Source organism: Empidonax traillii, unplaced genomic scaffold, assembly GCF_003031625.1.
Source record: "Empidonax traillii isolate 1590-97213 ecotype Southwest subspecies unplaced genomic scaffold, ASM303162v1 scaffold1:size7828297, whole genome shotgun sequence".
NCBI classification, from domain to species: Eukaryota; Metazoa; Chordata; class Aves; order Passeriformes; family Tyrannidae; genus Empidonax; species Empidonax traillii.
In genome coordinates, this window is record NW_020955194.1 from 3,719,477 (window position 1) to 3,740,480 (window position 21,004).

Below are 21,004 nucleotides of genomic sequence, written 5' to 3' on the forward strand. Positions count from 1 at the left end.
AAAAAAAAAAAAAAAAAAAAAAAAAAAAAAAAAAAAAAAAAAAAAAAGGCAACCCTTCCCATCCTCAACCAACTACAACCAAAGGCTTCAGCAGAAAAAAATAATTTAATATATCAAACTACTCCTGCACAGATGAATAGATACATCCTCCTTCTGAAGCTGTACAGTTGTTAACTTAGATACTAGAGAATTTTTCTGTGCAGGAAGGTGCATCAACATACTTCTGGAGTATGAGGAAGAAAGGCAGTTTTCTCTCCAGACTGATCCTCAGTACCTTCTCCAAATTCAGCAAGATTCCCACCACCATCTGGCACAGTATGTTGAAAGTAACAATAAGTACTATTGACAATCCACAAAAGGAATTGAGCTATACCCAATTTCCCTTGAAGTCTCCTTGCATTGTAAAATCTGCTTGAGTATCTGAAGCACTTTTTAGATTCTTATTTAATAAACACAGATTTTCCCATTTTGCTTTTGTAACAGGTCTGCGTGATAAAACCTGTATTAAGAGTACCCAGGTATGGAGGCATATTGGTGACAAGGCAAGGAAACAGGAAAAGGCAAAAGTGAATTTGTGAAGAAATAGAGGTCTGGCATGATGAATGCACAGACCAGAGAACAGAAGGGAGGCATAGGAACTAAAATGATATTGGATACCACAATGATAACAAACTTCCACAGATGAACATTTTTCTGCATAACTCTCTCATATTCTCCAATAAAAATGGTTATTAAGATTAAAAAATGTATAGCAAATTGCTGGTTGGTTTCTTACTAGTCTTTGATAAAATAAATTGTACTCAGAATATGAGAATTAGTCACCATAAGAAATTCTTCTGGCAATGAAGGATTATCATTCTCAAAGAACACAGGACACCAAAACAAGGAACGCTACATTAGAGTACTGACAATAGTAACTACTTTTGATGGAGAAGTCTCTACCTCAAAGAATAACCATTTGTTAAACCGTTAAATTCACTTTCCAAATGACTGAGCCAGGTAACAACTCTGTTACTTCCCAAACAGGTAGATGAGAATATGCCATAACTTATGGACTCTCTCCTTCAAATACTTATAGACACTTTTACAAAAACACAGATGATGCACCATGTTATACATGATATCTTGCAATCATTTTGTGCTTATAAACAAATCCAAATGTATACTCAGCAGATAGGTTAATATTCATCCCCACTCCTCAAAATTCTTTCTTTTTTCCCCCCTTCTAAAGTACTTGCCCGTAGCTACCACATGGTGGTGTCCCTGCTAACAGTTTCTTCTGCATTATAATGAAGTTAATACTCTTAAGTTGCTTCCATGGATCTCTTTGGACTGATAAGGAGATGACATTTTAGTTAAACGAAAAAGACAGGACTACTAACTTTGTTTGCCGATACAGATCTGTAGTTGGGGCAATTCTTCTGGCAACCTAAAAGCTGAGGGAATTACTTAATAATAACCCATTAAAGCCCTTTCCTTGGAAGAAACTGGAATGTTCCTTCTTTGTTTTCTCAGTGCAGCAATTATTACACTTTTATCCCCCCCTCTAAAAGCATGGCATTCATAATTTAGCCCCATAAAGAACGAAAAGAGCCTTTGTATTTTAACTCTAAGAAAATAGTTCAGGTAACAAATCAACACACACTAGCGCTGTGCCATGTGTGCTTGCTCTGTGGTAGCAGAATAATAGTGACATGAAGATGTCAAATAACTCCAAACACAAAATGCCATGACCATCAGACCCAGCTCCCTGTGTATCACCACAGCTGGGGAGGAGGCAGTGGGGCTGCTGTTGGATGGAACAGAAACAAACCACCAGCAGTTCAATGAAACACTTTCACTGTACATTTCCCTTTCCACAAATACATCCTTTCAATTTCATGTTGACTTCATGACCTGTCACACTACACATGAAATGTGGTATTTGTTTTCATAAAAAAGGTCTTAAAAGAACAAAAATGTTTTATCATAGTAAAAGGATGGGGAGATAAGGAGAAAGATACAAGTTTCAGTACAAGACATTCAGTTCAGCATGTCCTGACTCACATGTTAAAAAAACAACCCTACTTTTTTACCCTCAGTATGGTCAAGTTCATTACTTTTAGCTGTTGTAGCTGTGTTTAATGATTTTACTCAAATAATCTTAGCATTTGAAAAAAAAAAAAATCATGATGATAATAATTTAACTGATGTCAAAAGCATCATAACGTTAGAACACTGTAGGTGATTTGCACAAGTAGTCTACCAACAGCTTTAAATCAATATTCAAAGAAAATTTCCAGTCATGCAAGATGCAAAGTTAAGAAAATTAAATATAATCTCTATTAAAGAGATTGATTATTTGTATTATCAAAACTAGACATCAGAAAGAGAAATTGCTGCCCTCTGTGTTTCTCTCACGTGTGGGCGAAATACCTGGGTGTCACATAAAAGAACAACCACCTGCACTCCAGAACACAAATATGAGCAGTGATAGTGAAAATAACCCTTAATAATTTAGTTATTAGGACATTCTCCTACATTTACCATTGCTTTCATGTTGAGTAGCAAGACCATTTCAAGTTACAGTGGCTTTTGAAGACTAATAGGGACAGAAAGAAATAATTATCAAATGAATTCAGAAAGAATGGAACAGACAAAAATTCTTCAGTACAATATACAAGTAAGCATCTTTCCAGAGTGAAAAATGCCTTGAAAAAATAAACACTTTGCTCTTTTGCAAAGTACTTCAGTTAAATATATAGCAGATTGTACCAAATGGAATTCCAAAGACAACAAATGTTCCTCTGAAGTATACTTACAAGGCACAATTAGATATCCTTGCCAGGTTGTATTGAGAAAGAAAAATTAAGAAGTCTCCTAGGAAGCAGATACCCATCCAATTTTTTATAGTTTTTACATTTTAGAAATCCTTTATAGACTGCATTCCACTGTTATCAGGCACAGTAGAGTCTAGTGACAGTGAATCTGAAACCAATTGGTTCATCCACAGGTGCTAGAAATATGCATAAGCATCACATTGCATCATTAGTTATCCTAATTAACATATTTCAGATTAACTCAATTTTCAGCATTTTCTTAGGTTGCTCTCTCCATTTGTACCAAAACACTGATAAGCCAAGATCGCCTGTGGCTTTGCTGATCCGTATCTTCCAGAGATCCCTTGGGTTCTCAGACTCAGTAGGTTTGGCAGAGTGACTTCCAGTAGTGCCAAAAACCCCATAAAATTTGGGGGGTTAAGACATCAAAATAAAACAAAACAACATCAACGAAACTCCCCAAAGAAAGCAAATAAAACAAAACAGGAAAAAATGCCCACAAAACCTCAGGACTTTCAGCTTTCCACTTGAGTTTAGAAAGTGACAATAGCAGAAAAAAAAGCTTTCTGGGGCTTTAGGAAGCCAGTGATCTGATACACTTCATACTGATGCCTTTGACAGATAACTAGTGGCCCATCACACATTTCCAAGGCCACCACCTTGGAAAACTGAAATAATTAATTTGAAATTTTTATCTTATTACTTAATAGAGAACAATGTCTAGAACAAACAGTGCTCCATCTGTTTTCTTCTTCATCTGACAAACCATTAAGGATATAAAATGATTACTTTGTCCCCATCACCATAAAGAAACAGTTTCCCTTCCAGTCTGACAGTAGCAGCAGTAACCAGTTTTAGCCCACTCAGAGAAGACACTACATTGCCCTGGGTAAATGGGCTGCACACCAGCAGGGGCATTGCACTTAGACTTGGTTCTCTTGACACAGAATATCTTCCAAACCCAGTGGCTAACTCTGCGTAGATTCCCAAATGATAGTTTTACACAGTAGAAGCCTCAGCAGGTGCTGAATGTACATCTCTGCAATGCACGATGTCTAAAACGCTTTTTAGAAAATCAAAGGGGTAAACAATGCAGTCTGGATTGGAATCCATGGAAAGAAACCAGCAAAGGCTGGGAATCTTCCCTTTGCCGTGCATTACTCTCAGAAGCCTCACCCACAGCATCCATCCACACTAAGCCTAATTCTAAGAACAAGCACTGCATAAAAGTTTAAAAGTGCGGTCTGGAAAAGTGAGAGGAAGCAGCAAGAACATCCTGGAAAAACATAGGGACCTTTGCAGAATTGATACTGAGCTGAACTAACTCAATTTGAATCATCTTAAATAGCTGACTCTCAGCCTGCCCCCACACATTGCTCTCTGAACTTTGATTTTTTTCTCCCCAGAAAAGAACTCAAGAACTCTGTTCTATTTCTCCCAACAGTGACTTTTGAGATCCTCACCTGATATTATCAGTTTTATTTATTTACTAGCAAATCTCAGTCATTTGAAAAATGAAATGCTCCTCTTCCTCCCTGTCCTGTAAGTAGCGCAACAATAAAAGGTCATCATCTTGCATTTTCCCCAAGCTCTATGGAGTCCTGAAGAGGCAGATGCCAACTTTCTCTCCCTCTGACACATTCCAAACTTCCTCTGCTGCAGTTATCTCAAAAGGCACACATGTACAGCACCTCTCAGAGGAAGAAAGTTCAAGAGCCTTACTAAAGCCTTCCACTCACAGGGGAAATTCAGCAAACTAAATCTACAGAATCTGAAATTTATAAACCAGGGCTACGTACTTTTGCACTTGTTATCTTTCTTACACTTTTCTTTGAAGCAATGGACATGATTTTGGTTTACAGAGAGCCACAGTAGCAAGAAATTTCCTTTTTAGCGTACTTTACTTGGACTTACTATTAACTGTGTCATCTCCCAGCACTCATCCTTCTCCTGAGGCATCTAGAAAACCTTCACTGCATACCACAAAAGCATCTACTGACCATATTTTTAAAAACAATGACGAAAAGAGTTACCTTATTCTTTTATCTTCAACTTTTTTCAAATATTCATCTCTCTTCAGTACTCCCAATATTGTTTCCCTTTCGTGTTCCAACAAAAATGACAAATTGATGACCTCCGAGTGCTTCGTCATGGTTCTCCAACAGTCACTCCTTCAACGACCACTTCACCCAGTCAGTTCTTCCAATGATTTATTTGCACAGGTCCAAAGGCACGTTTGTGTCAGAGCTGCAAGATCCACACAGTCAAGAGGTATTCCGAAAAATGCTTCTTTAAATTCACCGGGTGGCAAGATTGTATTGCTCAGCCTTCCAGCTACACAAGAAATAAAAGCTTCTCCTTTGTTGGTTCCTCGAGGAAGTCAGTCATTTTCCCGGTTACTGGATGCCCTCAGGTCCTGACTAATGCTCACTGACACACTGCAGGCCTTCAGAGTGCATTCATGGGCAGCTGCAGAATCAACTTCCTGAATAGTTGTAGTTTGGAACCACAAAACAGTTGGGTATATTTATTTCAAACTACCTGAAAGTCAAAACAAATATGCCCGTAAGGGAAGAGAAAAACCACTTCATAAGGTTAACTTGACATCTGAGCTTTATTCCTTTAACTCTAAAGAGATTAGTACTCCTTCCAGAATATAACAAAGCCACAAATGTTCCCTTTAACATGGTCAATCCTTAATAGTCCTGGAAAATTTCTCTTTCGGTACAGGGAGGCACATATGAAACCCAAAATTACTAACACACCATGCCATAATCACTCCCTTGAGCTTCTTACAGTGAAGAAATCCTAAACCACAGAACACAACATTGCCAGCAGAGGCAGCACTTGCAGGTAGAAAGCAGGTAAGATCTAAATTCCATATGAACAGAGATCCTTCGGAGCCACAGATCAACAAGCAGAACTACCCCCCGGCTATGCTCAGGAATAGGTAGGGAAAAGGATAGATTTAGGAGGTCTGAAGGCACAGAGAGCAGAAGAACACAAGAAGAAGTTAACAAAAGAGAGAAGGGAAGAATTATTCTTACTGCCCACAAGCACAACCTGACATTACAGTTGATCTCCAGGTTAATGGTGCTCTAAATGCCAGGTGAGATTGGCTTAGAAACAGCAGAGCAGAATCACTGGACTGTTCTCTATTCAACAAAATTCTGGTATTTCGTGCTGTCAACTGGATTACGGTGTTGAATCTTGAGTAGAAATCATCACAGTCTTGAAATGACAACAGAAGCTGTGTAAGAGTTTACAATACAGAGAATAATGCAGAGCATTGTAAAGTTTACCAAATGGACAGATAGTCCCAAATTACACTCATGTTATAAACACTAACAGAAGGATGTTTCTAGTAGATTCTATTCTTACAGAACAATTAAAATCAGCTGAAGTTTTATTCCATTCACAGTGGGTTTTGTGGCTTTCTTGCTATTTTTTTACTGAACATTCCTGGGAATAGATCCTTCACTCCCACCTATGACAAAAATCTTGTTGTTTTTAACTATCTTTATCACCTAACAGAGTGATTTGGCAACTGTCAAAAAAATACAAATTTACAATGTTCTATGTAGGTAAAATATATTGTCAGTTAGGAAAAATATTCTCCAAAAGAGACAGGATGGCAGCCTCTTTAACGATCTCAGTATTAGCAAGGTAGAAAACCCACCAATGAGAGCCTTAAAAACCCTTATTGTTTTGGTGGAAACAATCTCCAAGATCCTCAAACACATCAGCAACACAGCATTTGTGTTCAGGGCTGCAGTAACAGACCTGATGCTGGAACAACTCATTTTTTCTGTCCAAAAAACCTGTACCTACCAGCTAATTGACATTAAGGTTCAGATCCACCTTGTCTTCCAGATTTTTTTTAATGCACTATGAAATTGCCACTCAAAAATTATATTTCCTAACCAGACACTGCCTACCTGCTGAAGCTTTAGCTCAAGAGAAGCTGCTATTTGCTCAGTTTTCCTTCTAAATATGTTACTCTCCTGACCTAGGTGTTATTCTCTACCCTAAGCCAGCTGAAGTACTGGCTGCAGTTAACTTTGCATAAACCAGGTTTTTCCAAATTCTTAGATAATGTTACTCTTACAAGGCTAACTTCAAGGACTGAAGATAGTGCAGATATCTTCACCCTGCACGAAACAAATCTAGTGAAAAATCCCTTGTCCTTGCATCCTACATCACTCCTGCCTAATTAGACAAATTCTGTGTTGAAACCCTAAGGACAGTGCTGTCGTTGTGCCACGTGCTGCTACAAGACGTATCAAAACATCCCCCACCTCACAGCAGGAGACCATCTGGTTTGGCTCCCCTACCTTTTGTGGTAAGTGGTGGACATTTCTGCTACACACGTAGTTGTTGAACAAAGAGAACAATGATAGCACAACCAGCAGGAACTCTTGCTCTATGGGAAAGGAGACTAATAAGTAGTGAGATACTGTTTTTAACAAGCTACCACTTAAAGACTTCCCTGATTTAGACAACACATGATTAGAGATCAAGCCTGTATTTCACATTAAGACCTAATAGGAAAATTTGCTCTTCTCCTTTCCTGAACTGCTTTTGCTCTTCCTAAATGGTCCAGAATAAATTAGCTGACAAGAGCTGAATTGTGAAGCAGTAGGGTTTAAAAATGAAAACAGCCAGCTTTTAGGAAGTGACAATGCCCCTTTTAACAGACTTGTGATGTATTATTAAGCAGCCCTGGGGCTGGTTAGGAAATGTAGTTGTTTTAATCCAAAAGTGAGTGAAGAGTTCACACAGCAGAGCATTTGAGGAGCACTGAAAGGCAAATTAGGATACATGGAAAAATGCCCCCTAAAAGAATGGGCTCTGTTCTAATTTACATTCAGTATATAGATATATCATTAATTTCTTAAGTCAGAATAAAGAAATGATCTGACATCAGACTTTCAGAGCAAGGAGTCACTTCATTCATTCCTCCTCCACTGTGACCCAGTCCCAAGGCTGTATGTAAGAAAATGGGTATCTGCATGCCGAAATGTTTTCCCTTCATCTCTCCCCCATCTTCTTGGGAAGGAGGAGAGACATCCTGCTCTCCAGAGACAAAGCTGAAAGGAAGCAAGATGAAGGGAAAGGAATTATCCTCTTTTCTTCAGTGGCGCTATTATCAAATTGCCTGACGGAAGACATTACTCCCACTGCTGAGCCATTGTGTTTACTTAGCCAGAAGCCAGTACATGGAACAATTTAGTGACTCAGCAATAGAGGCAACATTTTTCACGTGCCCTGACTGCAGTGATACAGGAACTGCAGCGATACAGGAACTGCAGCATTGCTTCCTGTTGCTTGAGTGACAGAGACTTCACCTACTGCTACTGGTGGGATATTCTTTGCCAACAATGTTGTTTGCAGTACAGATATTTACTAGTTGTGGTGTATTTGGGACAGACATAAACAGTATTTCCATGCTAGTAAAGAAATTCCTATCAGCAGTAGCACGTGGAGTGGCTGTGATTGGCTTTTTGCCACACAAGAAGCCAAGATACGTAATCTCTTGAAGAGGCACCAACCACTGCTCAGGCCAAAACTGCATGAGGCACAACAGCCTTGCTGGAAACTCTGCAGGAGCAGGATTGATGGCACTGCTGTTTCTTCCACATGCTGCAGGTAGCCACAGCTCCCACCTCCCAGCTCAGTGCTGGCACTATGTATCACAGCATGCTGAATCTAAATCCAGCACAAACAGCTTCAACATTCAAATTAAAGAGGCACGTTTCATATAAATACTGCTTAGAACACACAAATCCAGTGTATCCTGAGTTAGTTCATATTGGGGTCTGAATTAAAATTCAAAACTAAGATGGCACCAGAACATGGTCCATATCCACAGTTATTTTTCTTTTCTCAGAGGCCCACTGTTGCATGCAAGCTGATGATGGAGGAAGGAAGGAAAGGACTGCCCACATTAGGTCTACTAAAATAGCAAAGACACAAAAATGCACCACTGTAAAGTTTACCACGCTGGAGACTCTAATGGCCATTGGTTTCTCCTATTGGTTTCTCTCTATTGGTTTCTCCTCCTATTTTCACATAAGCATAGAGTTTGCAGAATGCCATAAACAGGAGCAAGAAAAACCAGCTTCACTTCTCAGCAATGTGTTTGCAGAGTGCACACGCCCAGGTAAGCAAATGAAGTGTCAGCAGGGACTGAAGCACCAGGAAATGATTGTTGCACAAAATCAGCACAAGTGCAAGGTGACAAAGATCAAGTCAAGACACTGAAATCAAGTAGCAAGAAAGGAAAAACAAACCATACTTGTTGAATGTGATATTGGTTAATTCCACGTGGATTAAACTGAGAGGTTTACTTAGTGTTACAATGCAAATAGGAAGCAGATTCTTTGGTTAAGAGCAAACTTCAAAGATCTTTTGATATAAGAGCAAGGAGATTTATGAACTGGCAAGTCATATATTGCATTAAGGAAAGGATCATGTATGACTGACAGCAACATTGTTTGAAGAGACCTTAGAAGCACATACAAGTTGGTATCAGTGCACTGGAGTGAAAATGAGCTGAGAGAAAAGCTAAAAATCTGATTTCTTGAGTCTACCTATCTCTAAGTCTTGTAGTATAAGTGTGTTTGACTTAATAGTAATTAGAAAAACCTCAGATTCATTAATCAAACAAACACAGTGGATTCAGAAGCACTTCATTTTTAGGTCAGGCACAATTCCAGCTGTCTGGTCATGTCTTGGCAAAGCTATCATACACCCACCTCCAGGACTGCAGAGCTCTCTCCAACCACAGACAATGCCTGTGAGCTGTATCTAATTTCTAGAATTACTGTAATAACATTTCAAGATCTAAATCACAAGTGTTTAAAGGATAAAGCAATAATGTTAAAGCTCACTAAGTCTACAAAGTAGACCTTGCTGTGAAAGAAAGGAGTAAATTAACTTGCCTTATTATACAAATAAGAGAGCTAAGACTAAGCTCAGCACTGACTGCCTGAGCATTCATTAAACCTTGCTCCTTCTACAGGACTCCTAATGCTTGTTTTTCATCCCTTATAAAAACCTTCAAGTAAGACAAAAAAAGCATTTGTAAAAAAATAACTTACATTTTCTGTTTCTTTGCTATAGAAATTTATGTTCATGCAGCTACCCAGTCAGGTTACATACCTCATCAACAGGGAACACCACTGCCCGGCAAAAGCTCCCCATGGAACACGCTGCTGGCTGCTACCCCAACAACCCTGGCTTATTTTTCAAGTGCACTACACTGGGAAAAAGGCAACGTGCATGCAGGCAGGGGAGCAAGTGCAGAACAGAATTAGAGAGTACACCAAGCAGTTCACTTGTGAACACAAGCCCACGCTCCCCAGAGATCCTACAAAACAATTAAATGAGAGAACTTAACCCCTTAGGTGATGCTTTGGATAAGCAAATATCTAACAGTCTTCTCTGTATTGCACTGCTTTAGCTGCTATACTTACAAACAGGAGGCAAGGAGTGGGGAGGATGACACAACAGGGTGGCAACCTTTTCCTTTTGTTTCGCTCATCATGGAGTAAACGTGGTTCACTTTCCTGGCTGAGCATTTAGCCAGAAGAGATGATACTTCCCAGGGTAAGAATGGAGAGAAAATCCACGAATCAGCTTGCAAAATCAAAGAAACCAAACGGATCTGAATCGAAGAACGAATGAAGGAAAAATATTTTTGCTATTGTTAAGCAAATAACATCTGTGCAACGTTCAATCAGCCATGAAAATATGACTTAGGGCTTGAGTCATCTCAGTCTTATTGCTTAGTCACAGCATGTATGAAGGCAGTATCCATTCAGTACTGAACTTTACCTTAATACACTGAAGTTAATCCCTATGTCTGTATGCTTTCTGTGATGAAATAGAAAAGAACAGTAGGATAGATTTATGCACAGTTGTAAAACAAGTTCTGATATTCACAGTACATATGTTTTGTTTAATATCTGAATAAATTATGAATTTAGCCAAGACTCACCATTACGAAATTTAACTAAGACAAGTTGAAGAAAGGTTATCAATTCTTTACTTTTAAAAATTTGTGACACCCTTTCCTCCCATTGAAATAGAAGTAGCTGTTTAATTTCAGCAAATTATTGGCAGTAATATCTGTAGGTTTGTTTGATTTCTTTTTTCCCCTAGCACAATTTTCTCACCAGAAAACACCAGTAAGTATGTTATATAGGAATGGATGAAGATTTTCCAAGAATTACAATAGAAATTTATTAGCAAATCCAAATGTTTTCACTAATTTGCTGAACTGAAAGTATTCCAAAGGACGTGCCCTAACTCCATCAAATGTTTCATTTTACAGAAAAACTCATGACTCATCTGAGGTTCAGTCCACTTGAAAAAATTCTGTCAATGACTTTGCTTTCTTCATGAACAAATGAAAATTTGTTCTCCCTGAGCTCTGCAAGGGGACTGCAGAAAGACTGCTGAGGAACTGCTGTCAGGCTGCAGAATCAGAGAAGAGGGAACTAGCACCTACAAGAGCAGCCATTTGGGAAAGCATCCACCAAGCCACCACCTGCTCTGGATTTAGGGAGAAGGGAATACAGATCTTGAGTGCGAGTGCTTTGGATGAGGAAATGTGCACATGGCACATGTGTGTGTATGTTTGTAGGAGGTGAGAAATCCACTCCTCCAGTGCTTCAGCCTGTCTGGTGCTCTTTTGCCTTTCTGCAACAACAGGATAGTGCAGTAACTCTCATTTTCCACTACAATAATAATAACAACTTGCTATTTGATTTAACAAAGCAACTGGAAAAGAGAAGAACTAAGTTTGATTTTCATGCACACCAAAGGCATCTAATCATACATTATATGGCTTGACTCTGTAGAGGTGTGAAAAATCTTTAGGAAATTCCCCTGCTCAAAATGGGGTTGGGGTGTGTGGATGTTGGACTAGGTGACCTTTAAAGGTCCCTTCTAATCCAAACCATCCTAAGATTCTACTCTGTGATCTCTCTTATTTATTCTGACCTAATCATTCCGGTCCCTCTCTAAAAGCTACAGAGAGAAACAGGCATTTCTAGGGCATGACTCACCTTGTCTTCATAGGGAGATTTTTAAAAGGTCAGAGGAAACCCTGTCTGGTAGCATCCATTTCTCTCCACTGACTGTGAAGGGGATGAAGCGTGACTACCTCAAATGCAGGCATGCAAAACACATGAGCAAATGCATTCTGCTTCTCATTTGCAATACCAAATGAGCTGTTCACAAGGACACTTACCCAGAAACCTACCAGAGAATACAAACAGCTTAATCAGAAACTGGGATGAGCTTGGAGTGTTGCCTTGTTTTGTTTTCCATTAAATACCATGGTACAATGTTTTTCTCTACAAACAGCAAATAAAGCTTGAAGGTCCCTCAAAATAGGCATGTTTTGGAAAGTCTGCAAATATAAGCATATCAGTTTCCAAATTTCTTTTGGCAAGCAGGAAAAAAAAAAGAAGAAAAGAAAAATATCCCACAAAATTCTGGTTAGAAAATGTATTCTCAAAGGTTACACTGCTGTCTGTCTGAAGTCCAGGTTGTGCCTCAGCTATCAGAGTCCTGAGGATCCCTTTCAGTGGGGCAGAGGAGGTCGTGGAATAAGTGGAGTCTTCCCTCTGCTTCCCAAGGTGAGATTTGTAACACAGATACCTATCCAAGACCTCCCAAAGTAATAGGAGATGGTCTGTGGGGAGCACCCCTACAACACATGTGACTGAGGACCAGAAGTCAGATCGGTGAGAAAAGAACTGGATGCTGCTGTCTCATCTTCTGGGACCCCAATGAATCCAAAGAGCAACTTCAGCAAAAGCCCGTACAGACAGTCTGACAGCAGAATGCACAGGACTAGCATTGTTTTTCATACACTGCATAACAAAGTGAAGTGACATATTCCTCCAAAAATACTGTTAATCAAACCAGAGGAACATCTGGGATGGCTTTCACTGTCATTTTAAAACCCTTTGCCCTCTCAGTGCAGCCCATCCAATGCCTCAGATGGATCTTTCCTGAGCAAAGGGCATGCAGCTGAAGTTATTGGTGCTGAACAGACTGCCTGGCTTCTCTCTAATTTGCACAAAAAGTGCCACAGCTACTTGGCAGCACAATCTTCAGCAGTGATCAGTGAGCAGTAGCCAGGGACAGGGCTGGAGGAGTAAAGTTCAAAGCTGCACGATGGATCACTGTGTGGGAAGTGCTTTAAACTAGAAGGGAGCTGGTGCAAGTGCTAAAGATTACTTTACAGAACATGACCGAAAATATATATTTCCATTGCAGAAATACCATATTAGACCTGAGGCTTTTTCCAGTCTTTGGCAGTGATCTGAATTTTTCAGGCATAAACGCTACCTATCATACACTATTCTATGGTGCTTAATGCTAACTGTAAGAAAAGATCACAAGCTTTCTTATCTATCCTTCTGTCCATGACTTGTCAAATCAATTCCATAATATAATAGTAGTGGGTGTTGTAGAAACAGTAGGAAGATACAAAAGCTCTCGAGAAGCAGCTTCTGCTCTAACAGAAAAACCCTCAATCACTTCTCTTTATTACTGATTCCCTTTGTTTGCATATTCAATAACTCTCTCCTGCTTTTCAGCTAGATATGTAATTCCACTGGCACTACAGGCAAAAGAACTTGGAAGTGAAATTCCAGACTGTCTCACCATCCTAGGGTGACTTTTCCAGGTTTTGGGAAGGAGAGGTGTTGGGCACAGGCAACATATTACTGGGACACTAGCTTGTAGGTGAAATGACAAAAGGCAAATTATTCAGGAGAAAGACTGTGCAGAGCTGCACTCATGGGATATTAATCACAACTTGACCTTTTCGCAGCAGCTTTCTGCCTCCTTTTGTCCAAGATTTACTCCAGCCATCTGCATAGCAAGTGTTTCAGCCTTTTGATTACATTTGCAATACAGACAGCTTATGCCACTTGAAATCATACCAAAATTTATCATTATGTGAGGGTCAAACTACTCACTGATCAGGGTTTGAGATAGAAAGCACAGTGGATGCAAACTTCCAGTGGGAAATCTATGAAAGATCTTGCAGAACAGGACAAATCATCTCTGAGACGGTCCAGTGTACACAGAGCAGGCAAAGTCTGCCAGCAAGGAAGAGATGGTGGCCCCATGCCCTCATCTAGAGAGAACATCTCTAAGATGGCAAGGACACAGTCAGGAGATGCCAACAGTAGTGTCTCCTGCCACTGCTGCTGCCTCTTGCTACCCTACAGCAGTCAGCCCATCACCGCCTGATCTGCGAAGCCAAGTTCCTCATTTACCAACACAGGTTTTAGAAGCTAAGGATACATTTATGGGACCATGGTTAATAATTTACCAGTGTGGATACAGTTGCACTTTTTCCAGTGATCAAATATTAGATACCCATGTTCCACTGCTGAGCATTTCTCCTCACATGTCATATGTGGCAACTATGGTTTAATAAATGCCTTCAGGGAGTACATGGGAGAGATAAGGACAGTTTTAGTTTGGGACTACTGAAAGGTTAATAAGATTTATCTATTCCATCACTGACTCACTGGGAGCAGAGATTCAGTGTAGGTTTTGTTTTCCCCACACCAACGTATCAGCTTGCTGTTGCACACAGCTCATGCTCTCAGCTTTGAAGGCCATCTCAAAAGGATTCATGCATGCACCTTGAGTGGGACAGATTATCTTATCTTCCAGGATAATCAGGAAAAAAATCACCTCCCTACATGATAAACCCATATGGCTAAAAAAGAGAGAATTTTTTTTTGTGACTTATTCCAATATTGGATCAAGTCACCTTCCCTGCCCATTGGTATTGAAACGCCACCCACCAGCAAATCCTGCCCACATTTCTATGTGTAGGTTATTGGGCACTGATAACCATTTGGGTCCCCTCAGAGACCATACAAAGACCTACAAGAACTGGAAGTCTTATTTTATGACAGAAGAATAAGCCTCTCCAGTTTTGAAAAAAAGTGCATGTTTTTGACTCCATCTGTGTCTTTACTCTTTCCTTTCTCATTACTGCAAATCAGCAAACTCAGTTTTCCTCTTTAATTTAAAGCCCCTAAAGTAATATTTCCAAAAATCACAGTAAAAAAATGCAAATAAAATCACTTTCTGATCATCCTAAGTTAATATGTTGTAGTAACTCTACTTGTGAATCAGTACTATTCCAATCCTCAGGAATTAAGCTTGTGTGTGTACATGAAACCCCAAAGTAATTGTTGTTGTATTGTGAATGATATTCCTGGAATTTTTCAGGAAACAAAACAAAAACCCCTAAGTCACAGTGCCTTAGACACAGTCTTTTGTACTATCTCAGACTTGCAGCTGTTCAACATCTTAAAAATGTGTCAGTTTTTATCCTGATCACTTAGCAATATGAAGAAGTTTTAAATATTACATAACCACAAATTTTATTTTCCACAGGACTTCTGTTCCATTCAAGACACAGGAAAGATTATGGAAAAGCAGCTGCCCCAAATTTCTTCCAAGTTTCACCATTCACCATACAGCCCATGTCTCATTTGTGGCACATTTTCTCACTCCTAAATACAGAGTTAATAGAAGACTTAACTTTTTTTATCATACTTGTACATATGTATCCAAGTACCTTATAAAAAATGATCTATATATAGTATTTTTTATATATTAATTTTTAGTTAGAAAAGCAAAATCCTGTAGGTTTGTGACAGGACAAGAAAAGAAACACTCCAGTAATTTAATGTTTCTTGATGGTTGGACACTCCAGTTACAGACAGACTGATTTTTCAAGTATGTTGAGCATCTGTAATCCCATATGATTTTAAAGAAACTTATGGACAACCAGCGTCAGGCCCTAAAGTGTAAAATACTTCACCTTGTTATAAGGAACAAAAACTCTTCACTCATCCTCTTCTTTCCTTTCAAAGGCTTCTCTATGCCCTCCAAAAAGCCACAAGACCTGTTTTTTAATGGGAAAACCCCTACCTTTATACACTACATACATTTTTTTTATACAGGCACACATACACACCAGTGCAGAACAGGAGAGCAATGACTGTGTTTAGTAAAAAGTGATAGCGACAGAGGAAAACTGATAAACTGAAACACCATTATAAGCAACATGATCACATTTCTGTATTCATATTCAATAGAGTATCTAAAATCAACTGAAAATCTGAAACTGTTATCTGCAGCATTTGTTTAAAATCATCAGTACTATTCTAAAGCTAATAATTTCCAACAATAGGATAGCAAGAGACACCAAGAAAGTCAGACAAAGAAGCTAAATGTCCTTTCCAAGTGTGAGACACAGTCTTCTTGGAAGATATTAAGGGATTCATATTTCTATAAGCTTTTCTTATGTAAGCTTTTAAAAAGATGCAAAAACAAAACCAAAAATATCAAAGTCAAGACACAGAGAATGTTATTAGGGCTGCATAATGCAGAAGAAGCAGCAGCAGGTAAAGCCTATATCACAGTTTCAAACTGATGTTTGAAAGCTGAAAATATGATCAGAAGGTAACACAAAAATAAATAACATTGCTTTGTCTTTGGTACATAGGACCTACTGAACAAGAAACACAGTCTCATAGAAAACACACCTTAGGCTATTGAAAGCATATCAAAAGGATAAAATATTCTTCTCCAATCTGAGGGGACTGTACTTGGAAACAGACCATTGAAGCTTTAATTTCTCAGTTGCTTTAGATTTAACCCAAAACACTACAGACCAGCCTCAACAACAACAGAGGCAAACCTGATCCATTTTGACAACCTGTACCCTCTCTGTAGGGGTAGTTAAGTACTTCCTAAAAGTAGTATCTGAAGACAACATTGACTTTAGTACTTTAATCCATTACTAAGAAAACATCAAGACTTTACTAAAACAACAGATTAAATCATCCTTAGAACAGCTCTTCCTTCTCCTCTTAAATTAGGAGTCCTAGAAACTCTTACATTACTTTTTAACAAATTTAGATTCACAGCATTCGTCTCTCCACTCCTTCACCTTTTCAATGTACAAATGAAATACAAATGCTACACCTGCAGCATTACTGAACAGTCTCTTAAAAATGGAAGCACAGTACATTACAAAACAACAGAGAATGGGAGGTGGAAGAACTTTCTAGTTGAATTCAGCATTGTTTAGCAGCCCGTTTTGTGGCACAGCTCTGCAGGGCAGTTGTGCCAGCCCATAGGTCAAACACAGTATGAACTCAAATATTCATAGAGAGACCACGGGATGCTGAGCTGTTTGCACAGAACACCCTCAGAAAGGCTTCCTGCCACAGGGAAACGTGGTGCTCAAGCAGGGAACAACACTCTATTAACAACAACAAAAGTTTAAGCATTCCTTGAATTAAATTAGAGCTTGAACCCTTTTTTTTTTTTTTTTTTTTTTTTTTTGGTGCATAGCAGGAAGAAGAGGAAATGGTTGCAGATTGGCATGTGCTTTTCTATTGAAAGGATCACTGAATGTCACAACCAAGACATGATAAATTAATTTTGATATATTTTGGCTGTTACCCAGAAGATTTGATAAACTAATAAATAGATACATTTGAAGTTTAATTATTCAACAATTATGATCACTAAACTGTGGAAAATCAGTCAATACTCTACTCTATAGTTCAATGTTTCTAGTACAATGTCAGGAGATTAAGTGCATAAAGAGACTGAAGTTCAATCAGCTGCAAAAATAAATAAGAAACTTTACAGAACTTGTGGGTGTAACGAGTGGTAGTGATATTTTTACGTTTTTTGTGCTACAACAGGATTGGAATGTCCCATCACTGCAATGGGTTATGAGCACTAGAAAAAGCCTTAGGGAATTTATGTCTGAGTTTCACATGCACTGGCCCAAAAAGTTACTTCCAGGTATGCTCCATCATGTTCATAGAAATCCAACCCACCGTTAAGCCTCCTTTGCAAGGATTACTCACAATTCTTTCAGCATCGCCTGAAAAACTTATTTTCTGCTTACAGCTTGAATGCACATACAACATGAATTCCCACAAAAAAAAAATATGAAAAAAAAGAATTGAGCAACTTTTTTATAGTAATTACTTCATTTCTCAACATTTCATTTCTCCTCTCTCAAGGAGAATTTTACCATCAGAGATGAAGACGACCTGTCAAATCTCATCTATCAGATTCACTCAGCTCCTACCTTAGGCTCCCTTTATTGTTCACTCTCCTTCACAGCGACCTTAGTGCTTTTCCCCAGTTGTGAACCTGAGCGAGTAAATGTGTCTGGTCAGCTCACCACACACCTGGCAGATGGGATAACAGGGGAGGATAAAACCTACTGTGCTGCACCACACCTCGGCATCTCTGCTGCTTGTAAAGCACCAGGAGGCCCAATCCCATGTGTAGTTTCCTTGTACAGATCCAACCCCTCCAAAACACCTGAAGTGCACAGGAATCATCCATCCCATGGCTCAAGGCAGAGCTGTGTGTTCCTGTAACACAGCAGAGGATACAAGTCTGCACATCAGAGCAAAAGAAACAAGAGGTTTGGAGATGTCACGGGCCAAGGATGCCTTGCCCACATATGAGCAAAATTTGATTTTTTTTTTTCATCAAGCTAGACTAGCATCATCCTGGGATTGTGGGTGGATCAAAAGAGGCCGTCTCTGGTTAATCACTGAGGAGCTGCATGGGAGATGATCTCACATGTGGGATGTTCTCCTCATTGTTTGTGAAGGGAGTAAGCCGGGATACTAAAAAATATTGTGTTTAAATAAAAATTACAATAAAAAATATTTTAAAAAAAGTTTATTTACATACAGTCATATGTTTGGAAACAGGGAAGTCCTACCTATAAAGGCAAAAGGAGAAGCACAGCTAGATTTCCAGGTCTCTAGGTGTGGACTAAAATTGGTTTAATAAATGAATCCACTAATCCTGGATGTACTAAGTGCCGGCCTTATTGCTACCAGTTGATAAAAAGACTACTCATGACTTGTGGAGAGAAAGGGAACAGAAATATATGAATATATAACATACCCTCCAGGCTTGAGAAGGAAGATTAGGTGACCATTTAATTGTTAGACACAGATTACTCAGACAGCTCATTTTCCAGGAACTGGGTAAGTAGGATTTAGACTGTCAAATTCAGCAGAATGCTGGGGAATGTGTAATACTCCTACGTGCTTACATATTATATATCACATGAAACTATTCTCAAATTCCATCCACCAGTTTACCTTCCCTGGTATCTTACTTGGATTGATCTCTGAAATGTTCATCAGTTTTTCATTTAGTCACTTCTCCTGTAGTAGCAGGCAAAGCTTAGTACAGTTCATTTCAAGGCGTTTAAAGACAGATTTAGTATTATCTGGCTCTCTCTAACACTTCAATTGGATTGTGCCTCCTCAGTAATTTATCACAGGAATTTCTAAAATAAAAGTTCTATCTATAAAAGTAATTTTCATGTAATTATTATAAAATATCTGAATTCTTGGGAAGTTTCTTAAGCCCTTTTGCTGTGTGATATATTGTTATGTAAATTATTAGTTCACCACTACTTGTGAGAATCTCTAAACCCATGTAAAAATACGAAAAGCAATAATCCTTCAAGAGGAGCAGCAGGCTGATATGAAGAAGAAACAATTGCCACCCACCACATGCAAACCACAGCAAATCTCAATTTCTCTGTACATCAGCTCTCAGCTGACACAGGAAGAACCCCTTCTGCTTCAAGAGTCTATCTCAATGAAAAATACATCAAGGACCACAAGGCTCACTGATGTTATGGGTATGGCAGACATTTTGCTAAAACACACACAATATGTCAAATTACTAAATACATCCTTTTATTTTCTGTGGCAAACAGGGTCCCCTCTTTCTTACTTTGCATATAACATTAGGCCACGAAGCCCCTCCATTAAAAACTAACTGATATTTTTTTTCCATTATAAAAGGTCAATTTTCTAACAACTTTGCAAAGTTACCCATCAGAGATGAAGTTTTCATGGTACTCACACTCAAGTTTTGGGGCACATTTTAGAGGAAGATTTTGAAAAGAGCAAGGAAATAAACCCACCACATTGCTTGTACTTGGTCATAGGTATACGCAGTTTTCATTTTCACAAATTCATATACAAGTTGTAGGACAGGGACTTCAAACTTAAAAAAACAGAATAGGATGCATTTTGTGTTAGGGATTATCTTTTTGCAGATGCTGTTACAATTTATCTGGTTAAAACCACATTTTAAGCTTCTGGGGGAAGGCATAGCTCACACAAGTTTGATAAAGACTTGGCAAAGCTACCGAGTACATGAAGACACAAATTCCCAATAATCAAATTTAGGCTGATTTTGGAGGAATGTGAAGATAAAAACCCCAAAACAACCAACAGATAAACAAAAATCAACCACACCTACAAAATAAAATAAATATAAAATTAAAAACATACTTTGCGCAAGACATACTGGGCAACCTGATCTATAAGAATTGCTGGTTGTGTCACTTATAGAACATCTGAATCAACTAATTCTATCTGTTCTTCTGGTCTCACTCTTACCAGAAGGGAGGGTCTTCCAGGACTTGCATAAATGTCTGTGTCATCCCTTAAGCAAAGAAATTCAGGTTTCTTGAACAGCTGAAACTATTTGCTTAATAAAAAGAAGGAACACTACACACCAAACCAAACAGTCCATTTGATGACTTTCTTGTCTAAAGCAATACTATAAATGGCGTAAAAATTAATTAAATTGGTAGACTGAGAGAGCAAGGCACTGAAATTCAGGACTAATAGCTGGGGTATTAGTATAGAAACAACTCAGTTTAGGAGGTTTCACAGAATTGAGAAAGCTTACTTTGATTTTTGGACTATTAGGTCTATTAGTTGCAATAGTCCAGATACAAATTTAACTAAGGAAGCAGACTGGTTCCATTTAATTTTAGAGTTATGGAGAATTGTGGGGAGGAAAATGAAGGTATTTTTTGGTATTTGTTCCATTCCTTTTGTTCTTTCATAGTCTGAAACACCAGCCTCCCTGGACCTTTGCTTTCTAGCATAATGTGAGTGCTTTTATGCTTCGGTCTCAGAGGACATGAAAAACTGCTCTAGCACAGGTCATGAAACCTCACTGCAAAGTATCTCAGTTAATGGTTGTAAGCCTTAAATCCTATTTAGCTGTTTTCCATTTGGCTGACTGCTCTCCTGTTTTTTTTT

The 21,004-nt window shown here is 38.8% G+C and overlaps 1 protein-coding gene across 5 annotated transcripts in view; it reads right to left on the reverse strand.

Annotated features, from left to right (window-relative positions):
* SYTL5 (synaptotagmin like 5) overlaps positions 1 to 21,004 on the reverse strand; it is an 85,661-nt gene that overhangs the window by 53,716 nt on the left and 10,941 nt on the right. For all 5 annotated transcript variants that reach the window (XM_027886728.1, XM_027886551.1, XM_027886642.1 and 2 more), the window contains exon 2: positions 4,853 to 5,360. In XM_027886728.1, coding sequence (XP_027742529.1) covers positions 4,853 to 4,971 — 119 coding nt within the window. In that variant the 5' untranslated portion in view covers positions 4,972 to 5,360. The remainder of the gene's footprint in view (positions 1 to 4,852; positions 5,361 to 21,004) is intronic.